Source organism: Uloborus diversus, chromosome 4 (assembly GCF_026930045.1).
Source record: "Uloborus diversus isolate 005 chromosome 4, Udiv.v.3.1, whole genome shotgun sequence".
Lineage (NCBI taxonomy): Eukaryota > Metazoa > Arthropoda > Arachnida > Araneae > Uloboridae > Uloborus > Uloborus diversus.
Window position 1 is genome coordinate 41,716,963 of NC_072734.1, and position 19,461 is coordinate 41,736,423.

At 32.9% G+C, this 19,461-nt stretch overlaps 1 protein-coding gene across 2 annotated transcripts in view; it reads left to right on the forward strand.

Moving 5' to 3' along the window:
• Positions 1–19,461, forward strand: part of LOC129220237 (RNA-binding protein 34-like) — a 57,165-nt gene that overhangs the window by 37,462 nt on the left and 242 nt on the right. For both annotated transcript variants that reach the window (XM_054854601.1, XM_054854602.1), the window contains 4 exons: positions 235–318; positions 3,149–3,258; positions 3,802–3,920; positions 11,054–11,187. In XM_054854601.1, the coding sequence (XP_054710576.1) occupies positions 235–318; positions 3,149–3,258; positions 3,802–3,920; positions 11,054–11,187 (447 nt within the window). The remainder of the gene's footprint in view (positions 1–234; positions 319–3,148; positions 3,259–3,801; positions 3,921–11,053; positions 11,188–19,461) is intronic.

Sequence of the window (19,461 nt, forward strand, 5' to 3'; positions counted from 1 at the left end):
TGGAAATAATTATTTACCTTCTATTTCCGCATAATTGCAACTGTCTCTTACCTCCCATCTCTCTCTTAGTTGTCACTTAGCTACTCAGGTAAGCTGACTGTTGAGCAATTTCTATCTGAGTTAATGATATGTAATTTTATACCTTAATATGTTTTCACTAGCCTATGCACTCTGTACCAGCAAAAATATGTTTGCCACCTTTGAATATGTACTAATTGCAAACCTATCTTTTAGAGGAAAATACCATGAAGCCATTCATTCAATCAAAGCATACATTGTTTTTGAAGAACAGAAAAGTGCAAAGAAGGCCTTAGTTTTGTAAGTAGTTTTTAATCCGAGTGGAGGGGGTTATATTCGCAAATAATTTTTTTTTAGCTCTAAAAATTCATTTCAAATGTTTAAAATGCTCTAATAAGAACTATACACATAATACAGTTGTCTCTCTGTTTACAACTTTCAAAAGACCACAAAAAATCATCCTTAAGTAGAAAGCGTCCTTAAATACAATGCTTTTAACACTACAGTGGACCATCTGGGACTGTTAAAAGTCGTCATTAAATAGAGAAAGTCATTAAATAGAGCATCGTTAAACAGAGAGCCAACTGTAATTATTCACACTATCCTTAAGTATAATCTTAAAGTAAGCTATTCTAGATGTTTCGTGCTCACTCTAAGGTACTATTATATTCTATTTTTGCTCTTTAACAGGTACCATGCAATTTATGCTAATTCAGATGACAGGCGCTAAGAAAAACATCACTTTTTACATTTGAAAGTACAGTATAACTTTGATTTAACAATTTCCTCAATTTTATAATACATTTCACTGGTTCAGATTTGACTGCATTAGATGTCAATGCTCCTCGATGTAATGATATCCTTGATCTAAAGACAACATTTTTCAGTCCCTTGATAATAGTTAAATCAAGGTTATACTGTACTATTATTTACGCTTACCATAATTTTATATGTAGGGAAATATGTAAAAAGCTATTCATTTTAAGAAGTATTGCTTCATACATGAGTACACTCAACCATTTTTTTGAGCTATTAACAAACGTCGATTATTTAGTCAACGTAAAAGGAGGTAATGTGGAGTCCACACCAGATTTTTCTTTCCCACTATCAAGATATTCATGTTTTATACAAATATCAATATTTGCTGGTTTTTAATGTTGCATATTCATGCAGGGAAAGCAGGAAATTTTTACCCCGGAATTGAGTGGCAAACCTGTCTACCATGAAGTTTATGGTCTTCAAAGGATTAAAACTTAGTCCTAATGTCTGTACCACATAGCCAGACTAACACAAGTCACATAATCGTTACTTTAGAGGAGAACCCAAAAACAGTTGCTTGGTACATACGAAGGATTGGACTGGTGTTCTTTTAGCACTGGTATTTTATTACAAAGGCATACTTGCCAACTCGATTGTTTTTAGCGGGAGACTCCCGTTTTTTGCTTTCATCTCTCGATTTCCTGTTTTTTACGATTTTCTCCTGCTTCTGCAGTTTTTTCCATCATCATCAGTCATAAAAGAGTGAGTTTTGGAGGGAAATGTGCATCTGATCTTGTTCTTTCAGGCCCCTCCACATCAGTGAAGATGTATATAAGCGGTGGATATCCATTCATCAATCTCTCTCTCTCTCTTCCTCCACGCTGATGCCTCGGGTACATTGTTCTTGAAGTGGGCTTGCTGCCCCGGTTTCTGATGATCATATGGCTGGAGCTGGATTGACAGCCAGATCCATTTGCTGAAGGCGTACGCTAGGCTGGCCGGCCGGCCTTCTGTGTTCCATTCCTGATTTGTGCCACAAATTACCAGTGTCCAGATAGTACAAGGCCTTAGGACTATTTATCAAGATGGAGTTTTATGGAGCACCAGTGGTATAAATGTTTTTCAATTATGTTAAAATTTCTGCAATTATTTTTGGTTTTATTGCTGGATTTCGGATTCTATACAAATTTTACTTAGATTCTATAAAATGTTTAACATGTTGTACTTTTTTTAACGAACTAATAAATGTTAATGATTTACTTAAATATGTTTCCTAATTTGACTCAACCAAGACACATTTATGAGGTCCACTAAAAACTCTAAATAGTTTCCCCTAACAATCTCCTTCGTTACATTTTCACCACTCTGAAAACATAACAGACTGCAAACCTTCGCGCGTAGGGCGATATTTACTTGTTAGAACAAACTATTAAAAGTTTTAGTGGACCTCACAAATGTGTCTTAGTTGAGTCAAATTAGGAAGCATATTTAAGTAAGTCATTAACATTTATTAGTTCAATAAAAATACAACATGTTAACAAACATTTAAAAACTTTTAAGTAAAATTCGTATAAAATCCTAAATCTAGCAATAAAAAAATATTGCAAAAATTTGTACATAATCGAAACATGTTTATACCACTGATGCTCCATAAAAAACCATCTTGATAAATAGTCCTGAAGCCTTGAACTATCTTGATATTTGTAATTTGTGGCACAAATCAGGAACGGAACACAGAAGGCTGGCCGACCTAGCGTACGCCTTCAGCAAAAGGATCTGGCAGTCTATCCATCTCCAGCCAGATGATTATCAGAAACCTGGGCAGCCAGCCAACTTCAAGAATAATACCGGATGCATCAGCGTGGAGGAAGAGAGACAGATCGATGAATGGATATCCACCGCTTAGATACATCATCACTGACATGAAGGGGCCTGCAAGAACAAGATCAGACGCACATTTCCCGCCAAAACTCATTCTTTTATGACTCCTGGAAACCACGCAGCAGCAAAAGTCCGTTTACTTTTCAATTTCACCCTGTATGTAATGATTTTGCTGGGAAAATCTTAAGTACAAGTTTGGTCATTTGAGTGACAAATAATTGATTTTTATGCCTAATGGGGAGAAACAATGTGTATAAATAAAAGTAAACTCAACAGGTACTGTAGTTTTATTAAACATTTAATTTTTAAATGAATGCTTGTCTTCATTTTACTGCTTTTGTAGCAGCTAGTATTTTTATGTGTCCCTTGATTAGTAAATTCATATAATTACGAGTTTTAATTCCTGAGTGCTGAGAAAGAATTTTTTCTTGTTATTTTGAATGCTGACATCAGAACAACTATTTTAAAAAGAAATTACTTCAATTTTCAGGAATGGATCTCTCTTAAATGGCCGTCACATTGTTGTTGATGCTGCTGCAAATTCAACTGAAAAGTCCTATGAGGATAAACGATCAATTTTTATTGGAAATTTACCCTATGGTAAGTTAAAAAGGTCGAAAGAAAAGAAATTAAACTTCTTTGATGCATAATCTTTAAACCCTGGATGTTTACACATCCATAGTGTAACATAGTGATAAAAGGAATGTAGAAGTGATTAATATTCATAAACGACAATTTTTTTTGTTTGCATGATTTAATTTTTAAATAATGCATTATTACATTTCTTTCTTAAAAATTCACATAAATAGCATGAAAATTCTCTTTTAATTAATGGATTTCTGCTCTTAAAAGAAATTCATCCTCCAAGTATATATGGTGGAATGAAATACCTGAACATTTTTTTAAATGTCTTTTGTCAGCAAAATAATGGCAGCTACAGTGAAAAGAGTAAAAGAAATAGTTCATAGAAATGAGCTTTGGATCATCTAAAAATTTTATCTTATTCTTATTATCGTTATATCACATTATTTCTCACCTAAACTTTTATGGTAGTTTTTATGTATTCTTGAAAAAATATACTTCTTTAAAATATGTTTCTCCTGTACAATACATGTTTTTTAATCTGACAATTTATCTTGACAGATGTAGATGATGAGGCAGTTTGGACTGCATTTGACAACTGTGGTAAAATAGATAGAGTGAGAATTATTAGAGATTGTGTTACTGGTGTAGGCAAAGGATTTGGATATGTTTCATTTAGTGTAAGTGTTATTTTTTCCCTTTTTAGTTTAAGTTTGATTAAAATAATGCAAAATTTCAAAATGCATTATCAATTAATTTAATGTTGTTTTACAAATATTTGAATAGCAAAAGATAAAATGCACTTAAAGATACTTGAATGTAAGAGAAAAGGTTTTTTTTAAAGGAAGAGTAAAGAATTTGCAATACTGTCATAGAACAGGGTGATCTATGTCAAGTCAAGCAACCCGTTGTTGAATATTTTATTTTTTAAAATACTATTGCAAATTATTGGCAACACTATATTGTTCGGAATAACTCACCATTATTATTTTCATTTTCCATGCATACTGAATCTTTCAGTAGCTATTAGTTAGTAGTGTGGTCAAGATCGTTTTTATCCAGAATCAAACTCATTCATTTGAAACCATTGTGAAAACCTTTACTGATAAACTTCCAAATGCTTCTGCTCCTAATCAAGATAACGCTCTTTCGACTAACATCCTGCTTTCGGGAAACTGGAAATGTGTTGGAGTCTGGCGAAGAAATGGATCTCCATCTTTACTGGACCTGCACGATATGGACAAGAGAATGATAAATTCCCTTGTCCATATTAAAGGTTGAAAATTTCATCACTGACGGATTTATCATATGGGTTCCGTCTCTGAAGCAATTAAAATTTCACGCATATCCTGCTTGTGGTATGCTAGAATTCATAGCTCCTGATCAAATTAAATGATTGAGTTTACTGTTGATGACCAAAGTCATCGTCAATACATGTCATTGAAGAACTTGATTCTGGGTTCTTTGCAGGGGAAGACTGTTTTTATCTTACAGGCTATGTTAGGTCAGTTCATAAGAAAAGCAAAAACTGCGAATTCTGGCAAAAAAATTTGTTGCATATACAACAAGCTAAAATGGAATCGAAATTTGGATTCTGTCTGATTGCAAAAGTGCAATACAGCCCTTGTCCAACTGGCAGAGTGTGAGAGATAATGTCAGAGTGTCAATACTCAACAAGTTAAAAAGGTTTTCCATTTTGCATCAGATTTATCTACAGTGGATCCCTTCTCATGTCTACCTCGAAGGAAATGTGATCGTGAATGCTTTAGCTATGACTGGTGCTTGTGAGGCCTCTGTGCTATCAGCACCCCTCATCTTTTTGGAGATTTTCTAAAAAATAAAGCTCAAGATTAAGACTACTTGAATTGCCCTCATCGCACCATTGCTATTGGTGTTCTTGTCCTGGAGGATCTCTGGCTCTTAGTTTTAATTGACAGAATCAAACTATTCTTGCCCGATTTTGAAGTGGTCACCTTAAATCAATGAAATTTTCTGAGCGATTTAAGGGTTTTGAAATCTGTAACCAATAGTTCTGAGCAGACTTTACCTGAACACATTCTCGTGCGCCTGGGGCTCTCCAAACAGAATTTATCTGACAATCCTCTAACGGCGTCTGATTTTTCGAGGATGTACAATGTCATGATCCTGGTCTAGCACTGCTGGCCACCGGGGGCATGCAACAACAAAAACACAAGCTAAAAGCAAAGCTACTGAAAGTGTTAGTGAGCATGGAAGATGAAAATACTGCCATACTATTTAGAATAATATTGTATTGCCTACTTACGGAAAAAAATTTTAAGTAAATTTTGAAATTTCAAACTATAATTGTATCTACAGTCGGATCTCGATAATTCAAATCTTCTTTTATCTCAAAGTTTTCATTTGGTCCCAAACTATTGAGACTGTTGTGGAAACTTCCCATAACTTTAACTACCAATAACTCGAACTTTTAGCCGGTCCCTTGAGACTTTGAGTTATCGAGAGTTGACTGTATTTCTTTTAGTCCAGTCAATGAACACATTGTAGCGTGCATGGAATATGCGATAATTTTTGACTTCAGAATATCGTTAGGGGTAGTTAGTAAGTAAACATACTAAAAGTCCCCAACCCTAGGGGGTGAGCTAAAGGTGAAAGGGACAGGGAAGAAAATTTTGGGTTTTTCAAGAAAATGTTGGAAATGGTGGAAAAAATGCGTTTAAAATAAAAATTCAAGCTAAATAAGCTTCCTACGAAACTTTCTACTTATATTTGTAAAATTTCCAATATTTTTCCGGTTTATGTTATAAAAAATTCGTGATTTTCGAAAAAATTCTCTCTTTTTGTCAAACATTTGCTCCTAGTGCCTCCCACAAACAGTACTCATGAAAATTGTCGATGACAAAGTTGTAGAGCTTTAAATTTCCGTCAATTTGATATGCTATTTTGTTATATTTTATTCAACCAATCAAAAGTTACAGAATTTCAAATACGCACTTTCATGGCGAAAAATGGAACACTTGCCATTTATAAATTTCAAACTGACTCGAAAGGATTGCGCACTTTCTCTTTCCTCAATTCGACAATCCCGAAGGACAATAAAATATTTGTGGATTACTACAACACAAATGTTTAGGGGGGGGGGGGGGTCGTGATATTGTGATTATGTGACAAGGGGGAAGGAAAGAGAAAGAAGTGTGACATCAAGCATTTTTTAATACGAATATGTTTATGAAAAGTAGCTTGCAAAACGAACTTTTTAACAAAGGGGGAGGGGGTCAAAAATGTTGAAAAAAGTGAAACAACATTTATATGGACAGCCCCTTACTAAGAAATCGGACAGATTTGCAGAACTACTTATATGCAGTTTGAATTGGTGGACTGAGGATGTGCAGAAAGTCAGCATTATACATATTGTTTAAGGAAATTGATAATGACATTGATTTAATTTAATTTGAATTTGTTATTGAGGATACCCAGTCTACAAAACTGTTAGGCTAAAAGAGACGGCTGTATAAACCATATGGACATCAATGTCAGTTAGAAAATTGAAATGACGGTCAAACAAGAAGGTTTCTGTCCAACTTTCATAATAACTGTCAGCTGACAATTCCACTAATGATGAAGCTGTTGAAAAACGAGACAAATACGCTCTGAGCCATAGGTGATGTTGACGTTGATATTGCTAGCATCAAATGGCAAAATTCTTCGGTAGCTAAGGTATATATCAACAGTTCTTCTTCCCCTGAATCCATTGAGTCTGCTGGGGTCATATGAACTCTCATGGTATCGTGCTCGAGCCACAGAAAAGTCCTTCAATGAGTTCCGTAACAGATCATTTATCAAAGTTACTGCATACATCAAGACTGATCTCTAACTCTGCCGTACCACCAGGTACACCTGTACCTTGGAACTTGATGGTGAAGTATCGGATTGGGGGTTTGGGAAAGGAGGAATGGTCAACTTGTGCCGAAACTCTCGGAATCAGATGATCTCCTGACGGAATTTTGAAGATGATTTTGACCAATTGTTTTTCCACAAGTGACCGGAAGATCACTTGTAGAAAATCATCGTTAAACTAATCTGTCACAAGCTTGCATTGCAAGGCAGTTGCAACAACAGAATCAAAATATTTATCCAGGACGAAGGGGACAACGATGACATCAATACATTACCAATTTCTTAGAACAACTTTTCCACTGCTGTTGACATGACCCTTCCTCCTCAGAATAAAACCAAGATGTCACCTTAAAGATGATGTTTTCATTTTCTAATTAGTCAGTCCATACTCCATATAAGCTTTCCAAATATAATTAGTAATAATGTAATAAAAACTAAAATTACAAAAAGGTGCTGCCTGTCAGCTACATTTACCTTATTTCTATTATTAAAATTTTCATTATCATGCCATAGTGTCACATATTCATTTCAGTAAGCATGACGAAATGGAGTACATGCTATAACTTCATAGTTTTTGATTACTTGTCAGCTGGGTGTCGTGGTGATTGGGCATTAGAGATGAGTTCAGGGCTCATTTTTGAGAGCCGGGCTAGTAACCGAGCCCGCCCGAGCCCAGGTGATATTGTCTCGGATCAAAATCCGAGCCCGCCCGAGTCCGAAGGAAACTTTCTTGTATCAAAAACCGAGCCTTCTACAGTCTGACTTAATAAAAAAATGTTATGTCAAATGTTCTTCATTGCAATAGTAATCGCAAAAAAAAAAAACTATAAATAAGCGTCAATTTATTTTCTGGGTTTTTTTTTTGGTTTAATTTTTCACATTGATTGAACTGATTTAAATGTTCCTTTCTTTTTCTCACAGTAGGAAAGTGTTTATTTGCTTTGAATTTGTTTGGCAATCAAGGATTGAATATCTTTGCTTGAGTCCGAGCCCGAAACCTATTTTCCATTCTGGAGCCCGAGCCCGCTTCAGGGCGGTCTCGGGCTCTAGAACTTCAGGGCTCGGACTCAAGCTGTCGGGCCCGGGCTGAGCCCATCTCATCTCTATTGGGCATAGGTTTCGTATTTCTTAGGTATCAGGTTTGATTCTGCAGTTCAAGTGTTCAGCAGGTGAATTTTCAAAACACAGAAAACCGTCAGGGTCCTTGTTGTATGATTGCTGCACAAGATGCCTTGAGCGCCTGCTTTGTACAGACATTCTGTGACAATAGGAACGAGACAATACTTTTTTTCCCCCAAAAAAGTATTGGTTTTCAAAAACGCATACCTAAAAAACCACTGGAAATGTGACATATATGTATGAAAACAATTTCACAAATTTAGTTAACTTTCACTTTTATTTGGAAACACATAAAACGGCAGGAAAACCTGCCGTTTCCAAGATATAATCGAAAACCGCAAAATTCGGCTCCCCCTTCCCACTTTTAACTCCCCCCATAGGGTCGGGGACTTTCCGAATGTTTACTTATTAATTACTTCTAACAAATTTCTTACTGAGGAAGTGCTGGCTTTCTGCTTTTTCTCAATTTACTTTCGTTAAACAATGCCATGTGTATGGAGCTAATTCAAACTGCATATACGTAGTTCTCCAAATCTCCGTCTGATTTCTTGGTAAGAGGCTGTCCGTAAAAATGATGTTACACTTCTTTTTCAAAATTTTTGACCCCCTCCCCTTTTGTCACAAAGTTCGTTTTGCAAGCTACTTTTCATAAACATGTTCGTATTAAAAAATGCTTGATGTCACACTTCTTACTCTTTCCTTCCCCCTTGTCACAATTTCACGAATTCGCCCCCCCCCCCCCCTTTAACATCATGTGTGTTGTAGTAATCCACAAATACTTGTTTATTGTCCATCGGGATTGTCGAACTCATTGAGGAAAAAGAAAATGGGCGATCCTTTTGAATAAGTTTGAAATTTGTAAATGGCAAGTGTTCCATTTTTTGCCATGAAAATGTGTGTTTGAAATTCTGTAACTTTTGATTGGTTGAATAAAATATAACAAAATAGTATATCAAATTGAGGGAAATTTAAAGCTCTACAACTTTGTCATAGACAATTTTCATGAATACGGATCGTGGGAGGCACTAGGAGCAAATGTTTGACAAAAAGAAGGAATTTTTCCGAAAATCATTGATTTTACACAGGAAAATTATTGGAAATTTGACAAATATGTGTCAAAACAGATTTGTAGGAAGTTTATTTAGCTTGAAATTTTATTTTAAATGAATATTTTCCACCGTTTCCGATATTTTCTCGAAAAACCCAAAATTTTCTTCCTCCCTCCCTCCCACCTTTAGCTCACCCCCTAGGGTCGGGGACTTTTGCTATGTTTACCTACTACCCTTAACAATATTCAGAAGTCAAAAATTATCATATATTCCATGAACTCTACACCCCTGTTTTGAGAACTCATTGACTGGACTATTTTCATTTTCTATCATTTATGGGTGCTTCCTTTTTGGCTTCTACAATAAATCACCATTGCTTGTTGCAAATTGACTCTAAAGTTAGCAGGGATGAGATTTTTCCGGCTTTTGCCGGAATTCCGGCTTTTTCTGTTGGCTTTTCAAAACCTTTCTCCTTTTCCTCCTTTTTTTTTGCCTCTTTCAGGCCTTATTTTTCTCAAAAATCGAAAAAAAAAAAAAAGATTTTTTTTAATTTTCGGTCCAAGATTTCTTATTTGTTCTATTTTTCCCCTCAACTCTTTATTCTCTGCGATATCTGCCAAAAACATAAGTTTTGGAATCATGCCAACGACGTCAAACACGTGTTGCGCCGAAAGTTGCATGCCTCATTTGAGATTTCAATCTTTTTGCATCCTGCAAGTATTTCAATTATTTTTAAAGTAAGGTGGTTTTTATATTTGATTATTTTATTCATCATTTCAATAATATTTTTATTTCTTTAATTTATTTTAGAAAAAATGCAAAACTCAATCAAAAAATGTGGCTTAGCACCACAGTCTCGATTTTTTTTGTAACTTGGCATACGTTTTTGTGTATTTAAGAAAGTGTAAAAAATATTTATGGTGAATCTCAAATGGTTTAGGCTTTACAACCTGTTAAAAGTTATGAAATTTCATGATTAAATGAGGCAGCTGCAAGTTGTTCTTTTTATTCCAAAATTGTATTAGGAAGTTTTCAAAAACAAATTTTGGGTTCCAATGCAAGGAAAAAGATTACCAATCGTTTATATACATATATATTTATTTAATTTCAATTCTTACTATGAAAAGTATGTCTTACCCCATAAAGAAGTTTTAGATTTTTCTCTCTGTTGTAAATTTTTACTTTACAAACAGACCTAATTTTAAAATTTATGTTCTCACTCGTTTAACACTATAAACTGAAATGTTTTTAATGAAAAAAATGTATTTTTCTCTAATTGACACTATTGTGTGATGTAGTCAAGATTGAACTCTGGCTCCCCCAACCCTTTGTTCAAGGACTCAGTGGTTAGAAATTGTTGCCTCTTTTTCAAAATTTAGATTTATTTAGGAATAAACACCCTTGCAAGAAATGATACAATGCAGCAAATTGTACTAAAATATTACTCATACTTAATTAAATACATATTGCCTTTAAAAGTGGTAAAATAGCCATTTTTTGTTGAATTTTTGAATATCATGGCTTCCAGGTTATATTTTGATGCAGTTTTGGATATCATCCCTTTAACGAAATTTTTTTTGGATTTCCTCCTTTTTGCTCTCTGAACACTCTCATCTCTGAGTTAGAAAAGCTGAATCATCTTCACTGTCCTTGACAATTATTATAACTATGACAATATATCAATTTTTATACTGCTTCCTTCATAGCATGTCTTTTATGTTACATGTAAATCAATAGAAATTTTGCTTATTTTAACGATTATTTTATAGAGCACTCAAGCAAAAGAAAATGCTCTTTCTCTAGAAGGTGTGCAAATTAGTGGTCGGACAATTAGGATAAAAGCAGTAGAGTCCAAGCAGCAAATGGAAAAACAAAATAATAACCGGAGAGAATTTCATCATTTGTAAGTATAAATTAAAAAAATTCCCAAACTATTACATTTACTATGCTCAATATATAGCTTTTTGGGGGAAACAATACACACACATATATACAAAGAACCAAAGAAATTGTAAAAATCATAGGAGCCAGCCATTTATAGTGCCAGACAAATTATTTATCACAAAAAATCGTCGGGTAACATGGCTTCTGAAAGATTGTTGTCCAGGGTTGCCACGCCACAGGGGAGCACAAGGATTGGGGAAAATACAGAGAATTCAACAGTTAAAAAAAAAAAACAGGGAATTTTGAAACTTTCCTCTAAATACTGGAAAATGCAGGGAATTTTTAAATTGTAGTTGCAAAATCAATGCCTGAATGTATAAACTACCAAAGCAAATAAATAAATGATAATAATAATATTAATAAGTTCATAAGTAAAATAAAATAAAAAAATGGTAATTTTACTTGAAGTTTTTGTTTTAGTAAATATTGAAATGTTTATCATAAAAGCAAAAATTATTTATTGTTTTATTTGACATGCATCTTGAATTATATGCTAATTTAATTTGGAGAGCATGAAATGAGTCCTCAATTTTCATTGTTCTGCTTAACCCATTCATGCCAGTTGGTATAAAAATATACCAACCGGGGAAAAAATTATAATTCGTCTTTACATGATGCTATCACCCCAAAAGCTGTGCATTTTACATAGTAAATAATCATCGAAAGGGAAAAAAATATGTTTACTCTATCTTCGTTAAAAACGGACGTATTAGTAGTCTTAAAACTTTAATAAGTCATAACTCTAACAACATTCCTCTTCCGTCAAAAAGTAAAATGCAAGTTTTGCATGTATTTTAGTAATTTCAAAAAGGTTTTAAAATTGTACTATAATTGTAACAGTGTATTTGATTTATATAAACTTTTAAAAAGTTGTTTTTAGCTTTGTTTCTGTTATAAATTCCCTTTTACTTTCAATGGTAGAAATTTGTACCAACCGGCGGATATGTAGTCACTGTCTTGCTTCGGGCAAATGAAGTGTTTGATCTAAAATTTGTACAAATAAGCGATATTTTTTAAAGATTTTAAGTATTTTACAGGGATGATTGTGTTCCGGTATTTTCATCTTGAATTCCGGTATCTTCATCTTCGAAAATACCAGAACTTCAATATTTTCAGAAAAAACCCCTTTTGTAAAATTTAGGGCGATTAATGAAATGCCAAAAGTTCAAATTGAAGACATTTTGTGTGGTATAAAGCTTAAGCTACGGTCATGGTTTGTAAACTCTGTGGTAATTATCGAAGAACAGCTGGGGTGGGGGATTGAATAAAGGCTAGATAAGAAGAATCCTTGAAAAATTTTAAGAAATGAGAAAAATTAAAAGAATTTAATTCCCACCATGCACTTGGACATATTAAGTCCAATTAAAACTTCGAGTTTTAGCCCCAACAAATAATTATGTATATAAATTATTTATATACATAATATAATGTGTACATACACGTAATTTATATATATATGCTCATCAAAACACTTTTTCTTCTTGGGAAAAAAAAGTTCAGGTATTTTTTCATGGAGTCACAATCACCCCTGATTTTAGTATTATTGTTAATTTATTATAGACGTCATGGGCGCAAAAAGCTGATAAGAGGAAATTCGATTTGATTTGGATATAAACTGTGGGTGTTGTTCTCGTAATACGGACTTTTATTTTTTTCGGTACCATATTGCGGCACCTAGACGAATTGGTATAGATTGACGTTTCACTTGCACTTTTGGAAAAATAATAAGTACCTAAGTACCAGAGGAAACGCATGCCATTATGGGCAATTTTTTACTTTTATTCCTGTGCTAAATGATATTCTTTCAACTTATGCATTGAAAGAGTATACAAATGGATGCTCCATCGGGTTCAAGAAATGAAATGAAGAAACACACACACACACACACAATCAACCAAGAACAGCATGTTGTAATGCTGCAATAAAGATGATGCTGTAAAATGGAACGGCAGTACTGCAGCAGCAATTACAAGCAATAAAGTATTCAGGAAACGATGTGAATTCAAACAGTAAATGAGATGCTTTTGAGAAAAATAATTTAGTTATTCAAATACCGTAGTTATTGAAACACATAGCAAGTGCATATGTCGGATATACCTTTTTGATTCGTAGAAGAATACGGTATTAGAAATTGTTACAAAAAAAAAAAAAAAAATCTGTGGTGGTCACTTTTTTTTGGGCAATTTGTGCAAAGTGATGTAAAAGAATGGCGAATGTTCCAGACTTTTTGAAAAGAAGATTCGCTATTCATTCCGAGAAGATTGTGATGCATAAATATTCAATTTAATTTTTTTCAAGATTTTACAACTTTTTAGTATCAATTTTTTCAAGTTCATATTTCATAAACTTTTATTTTACAAAATGAACACATTCCTTTTTTCTTTTGAAATAAATGAAATTGTAATTAGAAAACTCTTTTATGTAAGTGTAAGTAATATTTTACAATTATAAATATTTATAATCGATAATCAATGCAATTATTGCAATCAAACAATAAATGTAAAATTTGCAAAAATAATGTGCTCAAACCATACAAACGCCGGTTGGTAGAAAAATCTACCATAAAAATAAAAATAGAAAATTTAATAGTAAAAATTAAATCTGTATATGATGCACTTACTAGACATAAAATAAATAAATACTATTAAAATTATCATAATTTATTGTTTTTTCGAAACCGGCATTAATGGGTTAACCTTTATCCTTTTAAGTCCAAGTAATTAATGGTTAGAAAAAGGCTTTTTTTTTTCTTGTGTAAAAAATTAAATATATTCAAATTCTCCTTATTTTTATTTAGTATTTTTTACCATTGTGATGAAAATGTCAAGATATTAATGTTCTTTTTAAAATATCAGTGTACGCTTGTTTGTAATGTTGCACAAAGGGAAAACAAGGAATTTTATTTCCAAAACTGAGTGGCAGCCCTTTATGGCTTAACTTTTTAAAAACTCCTAATATTTTGATTTTTGTCCTAAATATTTTAAATTTTTTATTACTTTTCCTCGCATTTTAGCAGAAAAAGAGAAAGTCCCACCGAAATGGATTTAAACTTTTCCTTCTAGTCTTAAACTACTTATACATTGCTTACATTTCGCAAACTAGCGTATGAAATGCTAAACAATAGATTCAAGTTCCGTTAAAGTTTTATCATGTGTCCAATCAGCTTTTTAAGTTTTTAATTACAGTAGTAGCCACTTTATCAGGGACTTTTACTTGAAAATGATAAAGCAATCTTAAAGCAATAAATGGTTTGATATGGAGAAAAGAACTGTGCATATGGGACTTGTTACTGTATTGCATTTACTGTAAAGTAGAATTTATATAAGTGAAGAAGTTGAAAGCTTACATGCAAATTGAAATGTGGCAGTGAAAAAGAAAGGACTGTTTTTACAGTTGAGAAAAATGCAATTGAAGCATCCAGGCCTGTTCCTAGCAGACCTGGATACAATTTTGTACAAGCTAAGCAAGCTATAGCTTAGGGCCCCTGCTTTGTTTGGGGCCCCCAACTCCCGGAAATTAGCGTGATTTGTTCAAAAAAAAAAAAAAAAAAGCAGTTGAAAAAATAAATTTCATTTTCTAGTGCTTGAAATTTTGGAAAAGTGTGGCTAGAAACCACAAATGGGAGGGTAGGGAGAAGGAATGGCAATATATGTCAAATTCTATTCAGCTTCTTGCACCAAAAATGTAAAAATCATGGTTCTCACGTTTCTGGAACATAGGATTCAGTGATAAGCAAAGGGATGCAAATGGCAAAATTAAAATTTTGGAGATAACTAGTACAAATGGTAAGTGAACCTCTCATCTGTCTTGGGGCAAGAGCCTACTCGTAACCCTGGTAGGTGCAGTCATACAGCATGATTTAGAAAAAAATTCAATGAAAGCCTATACCTAGGACCGCAACTTTAAACGCGTTGTACTCAAAACTTGAAAATATCCACTTACATCCCTTTGCTTCTCACGGCATCAAATTACAAATTTTTGTTGCTCACATGTTTCATATCTTGCTATTTATTAACCCCCAACACACTAAGAAAGGGGGTTATAAGTTTGATGTGTCTGTGTATCTGTCTGTGGCACTCTAGTGCTTAAACAGATGGACCGATTTTGAAAAAAAAAAAAAAATGTTCGAAAGGAAAGTTGATTGAGAGTGTTCTTAGCTAGGTTACGTCATTGGATGGCATTAATTAATGAAGATATTAATCAAAAACCTCTAAAAGGTTTTTTGTGATTTTTACAGTGAAAACATATTTAAAAAATTTAAAATTTAATGCCAAAATAAAGAGATATTTTCTGTGTCTGATAGAATGTGTTAGGAACTTCCATGTTACATAGAACTCGAATTATAACATTTTTTAAAGCAGATTTTCATAACGGCTAAGCCTTTATTCACACGATTGATCACCAAATTCATTTTTACAAGGAAATTAGATGCATTGATTTAAAACTTTTATCTGTTGCTAGTTTGAAATTGATTTTTAATAGTGTAAGGCTTTTAAAAGAATTTTCAATTTTCCCTCTTAATTCTACAGTTGCGACTCGGTCGTTTTTTTTTTTTTAATTTTAAATTTTATCGTTGGTTGTTGTCATGAGAAATCTATAGTTTCTTTTTTCTTTAAATTTAAAACAGCTGTTTCTTACAAAGTTAGAAACAGGACTGTAAAATTTTACAATCAAGTACTAAAATATCAGAGACTGGAAAGTACAAATGAAGTGCGTTAAATAATTTTATTGTTCTAGGGATTCCTTAAAAATAATTAGATAAGACTTTAAAAATCCTAAGCAAAGTGGGCTCCAATTTTATTTCTTATCAAGTGTATAAATTATGAAGTGTTCAAATAGGCAGTATGTTACATTTGTTACCTATGTTCTAAATCTGTGTTCAACATTTCTTTTAAAGCATTTTTTACTATTGATCATTTTATGTTTAATTCATTGTTGTATTTGTCGGTGGGTTGGAGACGTGATTAAAAACTAATTGTACTGAAAGCCAATGCAAGCAAGTAACAATGCATTGTCTTTTCTCTTCCAACGCTCTTTCTCTCTGTCAATTGCTGTCATTGAGTTGTCGAATCAAATGTAATTTTTACCGTGCATTATTTTAATTTGCGAAAGAGTAAAAAACTTTTAAAAAGTTTTTTTTGCCTATTTCTGTCAAGATATTTTGGTACTTCCAACTACATCTTATTAGGCTTTAAAATGCAGAATTTTATATCTACTTTTCAAAATTTCTCCCGGATCCCTACCAATTGGGGATATTCTGTACTCCACTTAAAGGGGTGTCACTCCTGAGTCACTCTCTTCATAACATTCCCCCTCTTAAGGTCAATCCAGAAAGGACATCAGGGAAAAAAAACTTTAAAAAACGATCAAAAAAGTAAATGGTTTTTAATAATTCTTTAGAATAGGGGGGAGGGGTAAAAATTGCTTTTCACAACACCAAGAGAAACATTGTTCAAACTACAAAAGGGGCCTCATACCTGAAATGGTTTAGTGCCCCATTAAGTCTAAATCTGGCCTTGGTTCTTAGGCTTTATAGTATGCCCATCGATGCAACAAGTAAAATTAAACTGACAAGTTAATCTTATACTGAAAATAGCTTTGTATATTGCTCAATATGTTTTGTGTAATATACTAATAGGAAAATAAAAAGAAGTATTGTAAACCAAAAGAGCGGATGCTAAAAGATAGCTGCGCGACTTCAGCATAAGGCTAATATTACACATGACATGTGACATCAAAGAAACGCTAAAATAAGCTGAAAGTACTTTGTTTTCAACAAGTAGTAAACCAATTCAAACAATATTGAATAAAGTGTTAAAGAAAAGAAAGAAAAAAAAATCCAATTCTTTTTTTTTAAATCTAAGGGGAAAAGTTTCTGTTCATCCACATTGCTATTTTAAAATTTTAATTTATGTTGAAAATATTTAAATTTAATTTTGAATGAAGCAAGTAACCTGGAATTTTCTAAAAAATAACCTTGAAAAGTCATGGAATTTTTTTTTAACCACAAGTGTATGAACCCTATTATGGTTCAGTTATTTTCCTTTGTTGGCCTCCCAAGCGCTACTATCCAAAGGCTGCATTTCAACCTTTGTTCAGGATTGCCAGGTCCGAAATGTCACTGTAATGCAGAGAACTAAAGGTAAAATACCTCTTCTCTACCAGACTGATGATTCTGAACAATGGTGAAACTGCAGTCTCTGGATGTCATAATCAAGCCGTTACAGGGTGGTGACAGATTAGAGAAAAGTCAGGGAACTTTATCACTCAGGGAAAAATCAGGGTCACACTTTTTCTCGACATGTTTGACCCCCTTCCCCTTTGTCACTAAGTGTCACACTTCACCTTATTACTCCTCTTGTCATATGTCATATTATTATAATAACTGTGATTTCACTTTGTCACCTTCTCTCTTCCCCTTGTCACAAGTTCATGAACTCCTCTCCCCTCAAGGCATGACATCACTTGTGGATGACCCTTTGTACAATAACTGCGATTTACTAAACAATTGTTTTTTAAACACAATTACTTAATATAGTACATCTACCTATTCATTTTTAAATATTTAAATAATAATTAGACAAACTGACTTTTGCTGCTGAGAGTTTGGGAGGGAAAAGCAATAATCATAAAACTTAAAAAAAAAAAAAAGCCAAGCACCATTTAAGCATGTTTTACTACACTTATGAAATATCTTAGTCATCTAATAATATTCTCATCTTCAACTTTTAAGCTGTCTATGATCAATTTGTAAATCACATCTTTTGAAAACAAATATATGCAATTACTACATCAAAATCGTCCATATACCTTTGCCTCGTGACGATGTTAAGTTGTCGATCGAAGTATTTTAAGTTACTGTCATAAAGGAAAATTATGCAGTCTTGAACTAAAAAAGAAGGAGTTTTGAAGGAGTTTGAAGGGCCGCTGAAAAAAATTTCCTGAATGAAGGAGTATTGGAGGAATTTTGAAGGAGCGTACAAACCCTGTTTTTAAATTAATGCTAAAAAAATCTTAAAAGTTATCACATGTTTAATTTAATTGCTAAAATTGAATTTTGATTTTTTTTTTTTTTTTTGCCATGGTATTTGCTGTCATTCTAATTACATGAAGGTTTTTTTTTTTAGATTTTTATTTTAAAACCATATACATTTTGAAATTAATAATTGTTTTTGAATGTCAATGTTGTTTGTTACTAAAAAGTAATTACTTTTATTAGTTTTTAATAGTTAAAATGCTGTATTCATTCATTAAACCCTAAGTTCTTGATTAGAGAATAGCTCAATATGACTGGTTGTTGAAAGGTTTCAATTTGTTTTAGACAAATATGTATATTCTGCCATGTGCAAGTAAAGGGCAGTAATGGCACATTTTTCTTTTTTGCATTTTTTTCATCTATTGTACGTTATCTTTATTGTACATCCTCGCTTATTTGGTTTCTGCTGAAGAAGAGGCGAAAAAAAGTCCAATTCCAACATTTTCCTATTATTAGTATTGAATCCATCACACATTTCTTCAAATATCGCCAAAACTAATTTCTGCAGATACTGCCCTTTACCTGCACACGGCAGTATTATTTACGTAAGTAAAACTACATTACTTCTATACTTTATCTATCAATTGTTATTCTTGCAGCAGCAATTATACTGCTTGAAAATTCAGTTCAAGATTATTTCCATTTAAATGTTTTAGTTTTATCATGATTAGATATTAATTTAAGAGTGGTTTTTAATAATTTTTTAGAATTCTTATTTAACTGGTTCCTGGAAGTAAAGTATTTGTTTTTGATTTAATTCAATATTTCTCTGTCAATGATTTAATACACTATTTCTACCAAAAAAAGGAGCATTTTTTCAAAATATATTTTTAATTAACAGCTTAAACTGTTCTAAATGCTGCATTTTATTTAATATGCAATGCTTTTTCAGGTAGGGCAAAGAAAGGAAACCATTATCATTGATAACGTAAATCAGGGAAATTTGGTTAACTTAATCAGGGAAATTCAGAGCAAAAGTCAGGGAACTTTTTTTTTCCAGTTCCTGTTGCCACCCTGTGTTAGGTATGTGCTCACAATTCTAGCTTAGCTCTGGAGCGACAACTTATAACTTATTTTCTCTACACTTTCACTTGTTTCCCATGGAAATCCCATTGCAGTCATGTGGATATGTGACTTTCACAATGTGATAATAATAATAAAAAAACGTATGTATTGATAATTTATTAGTTTTTTTGT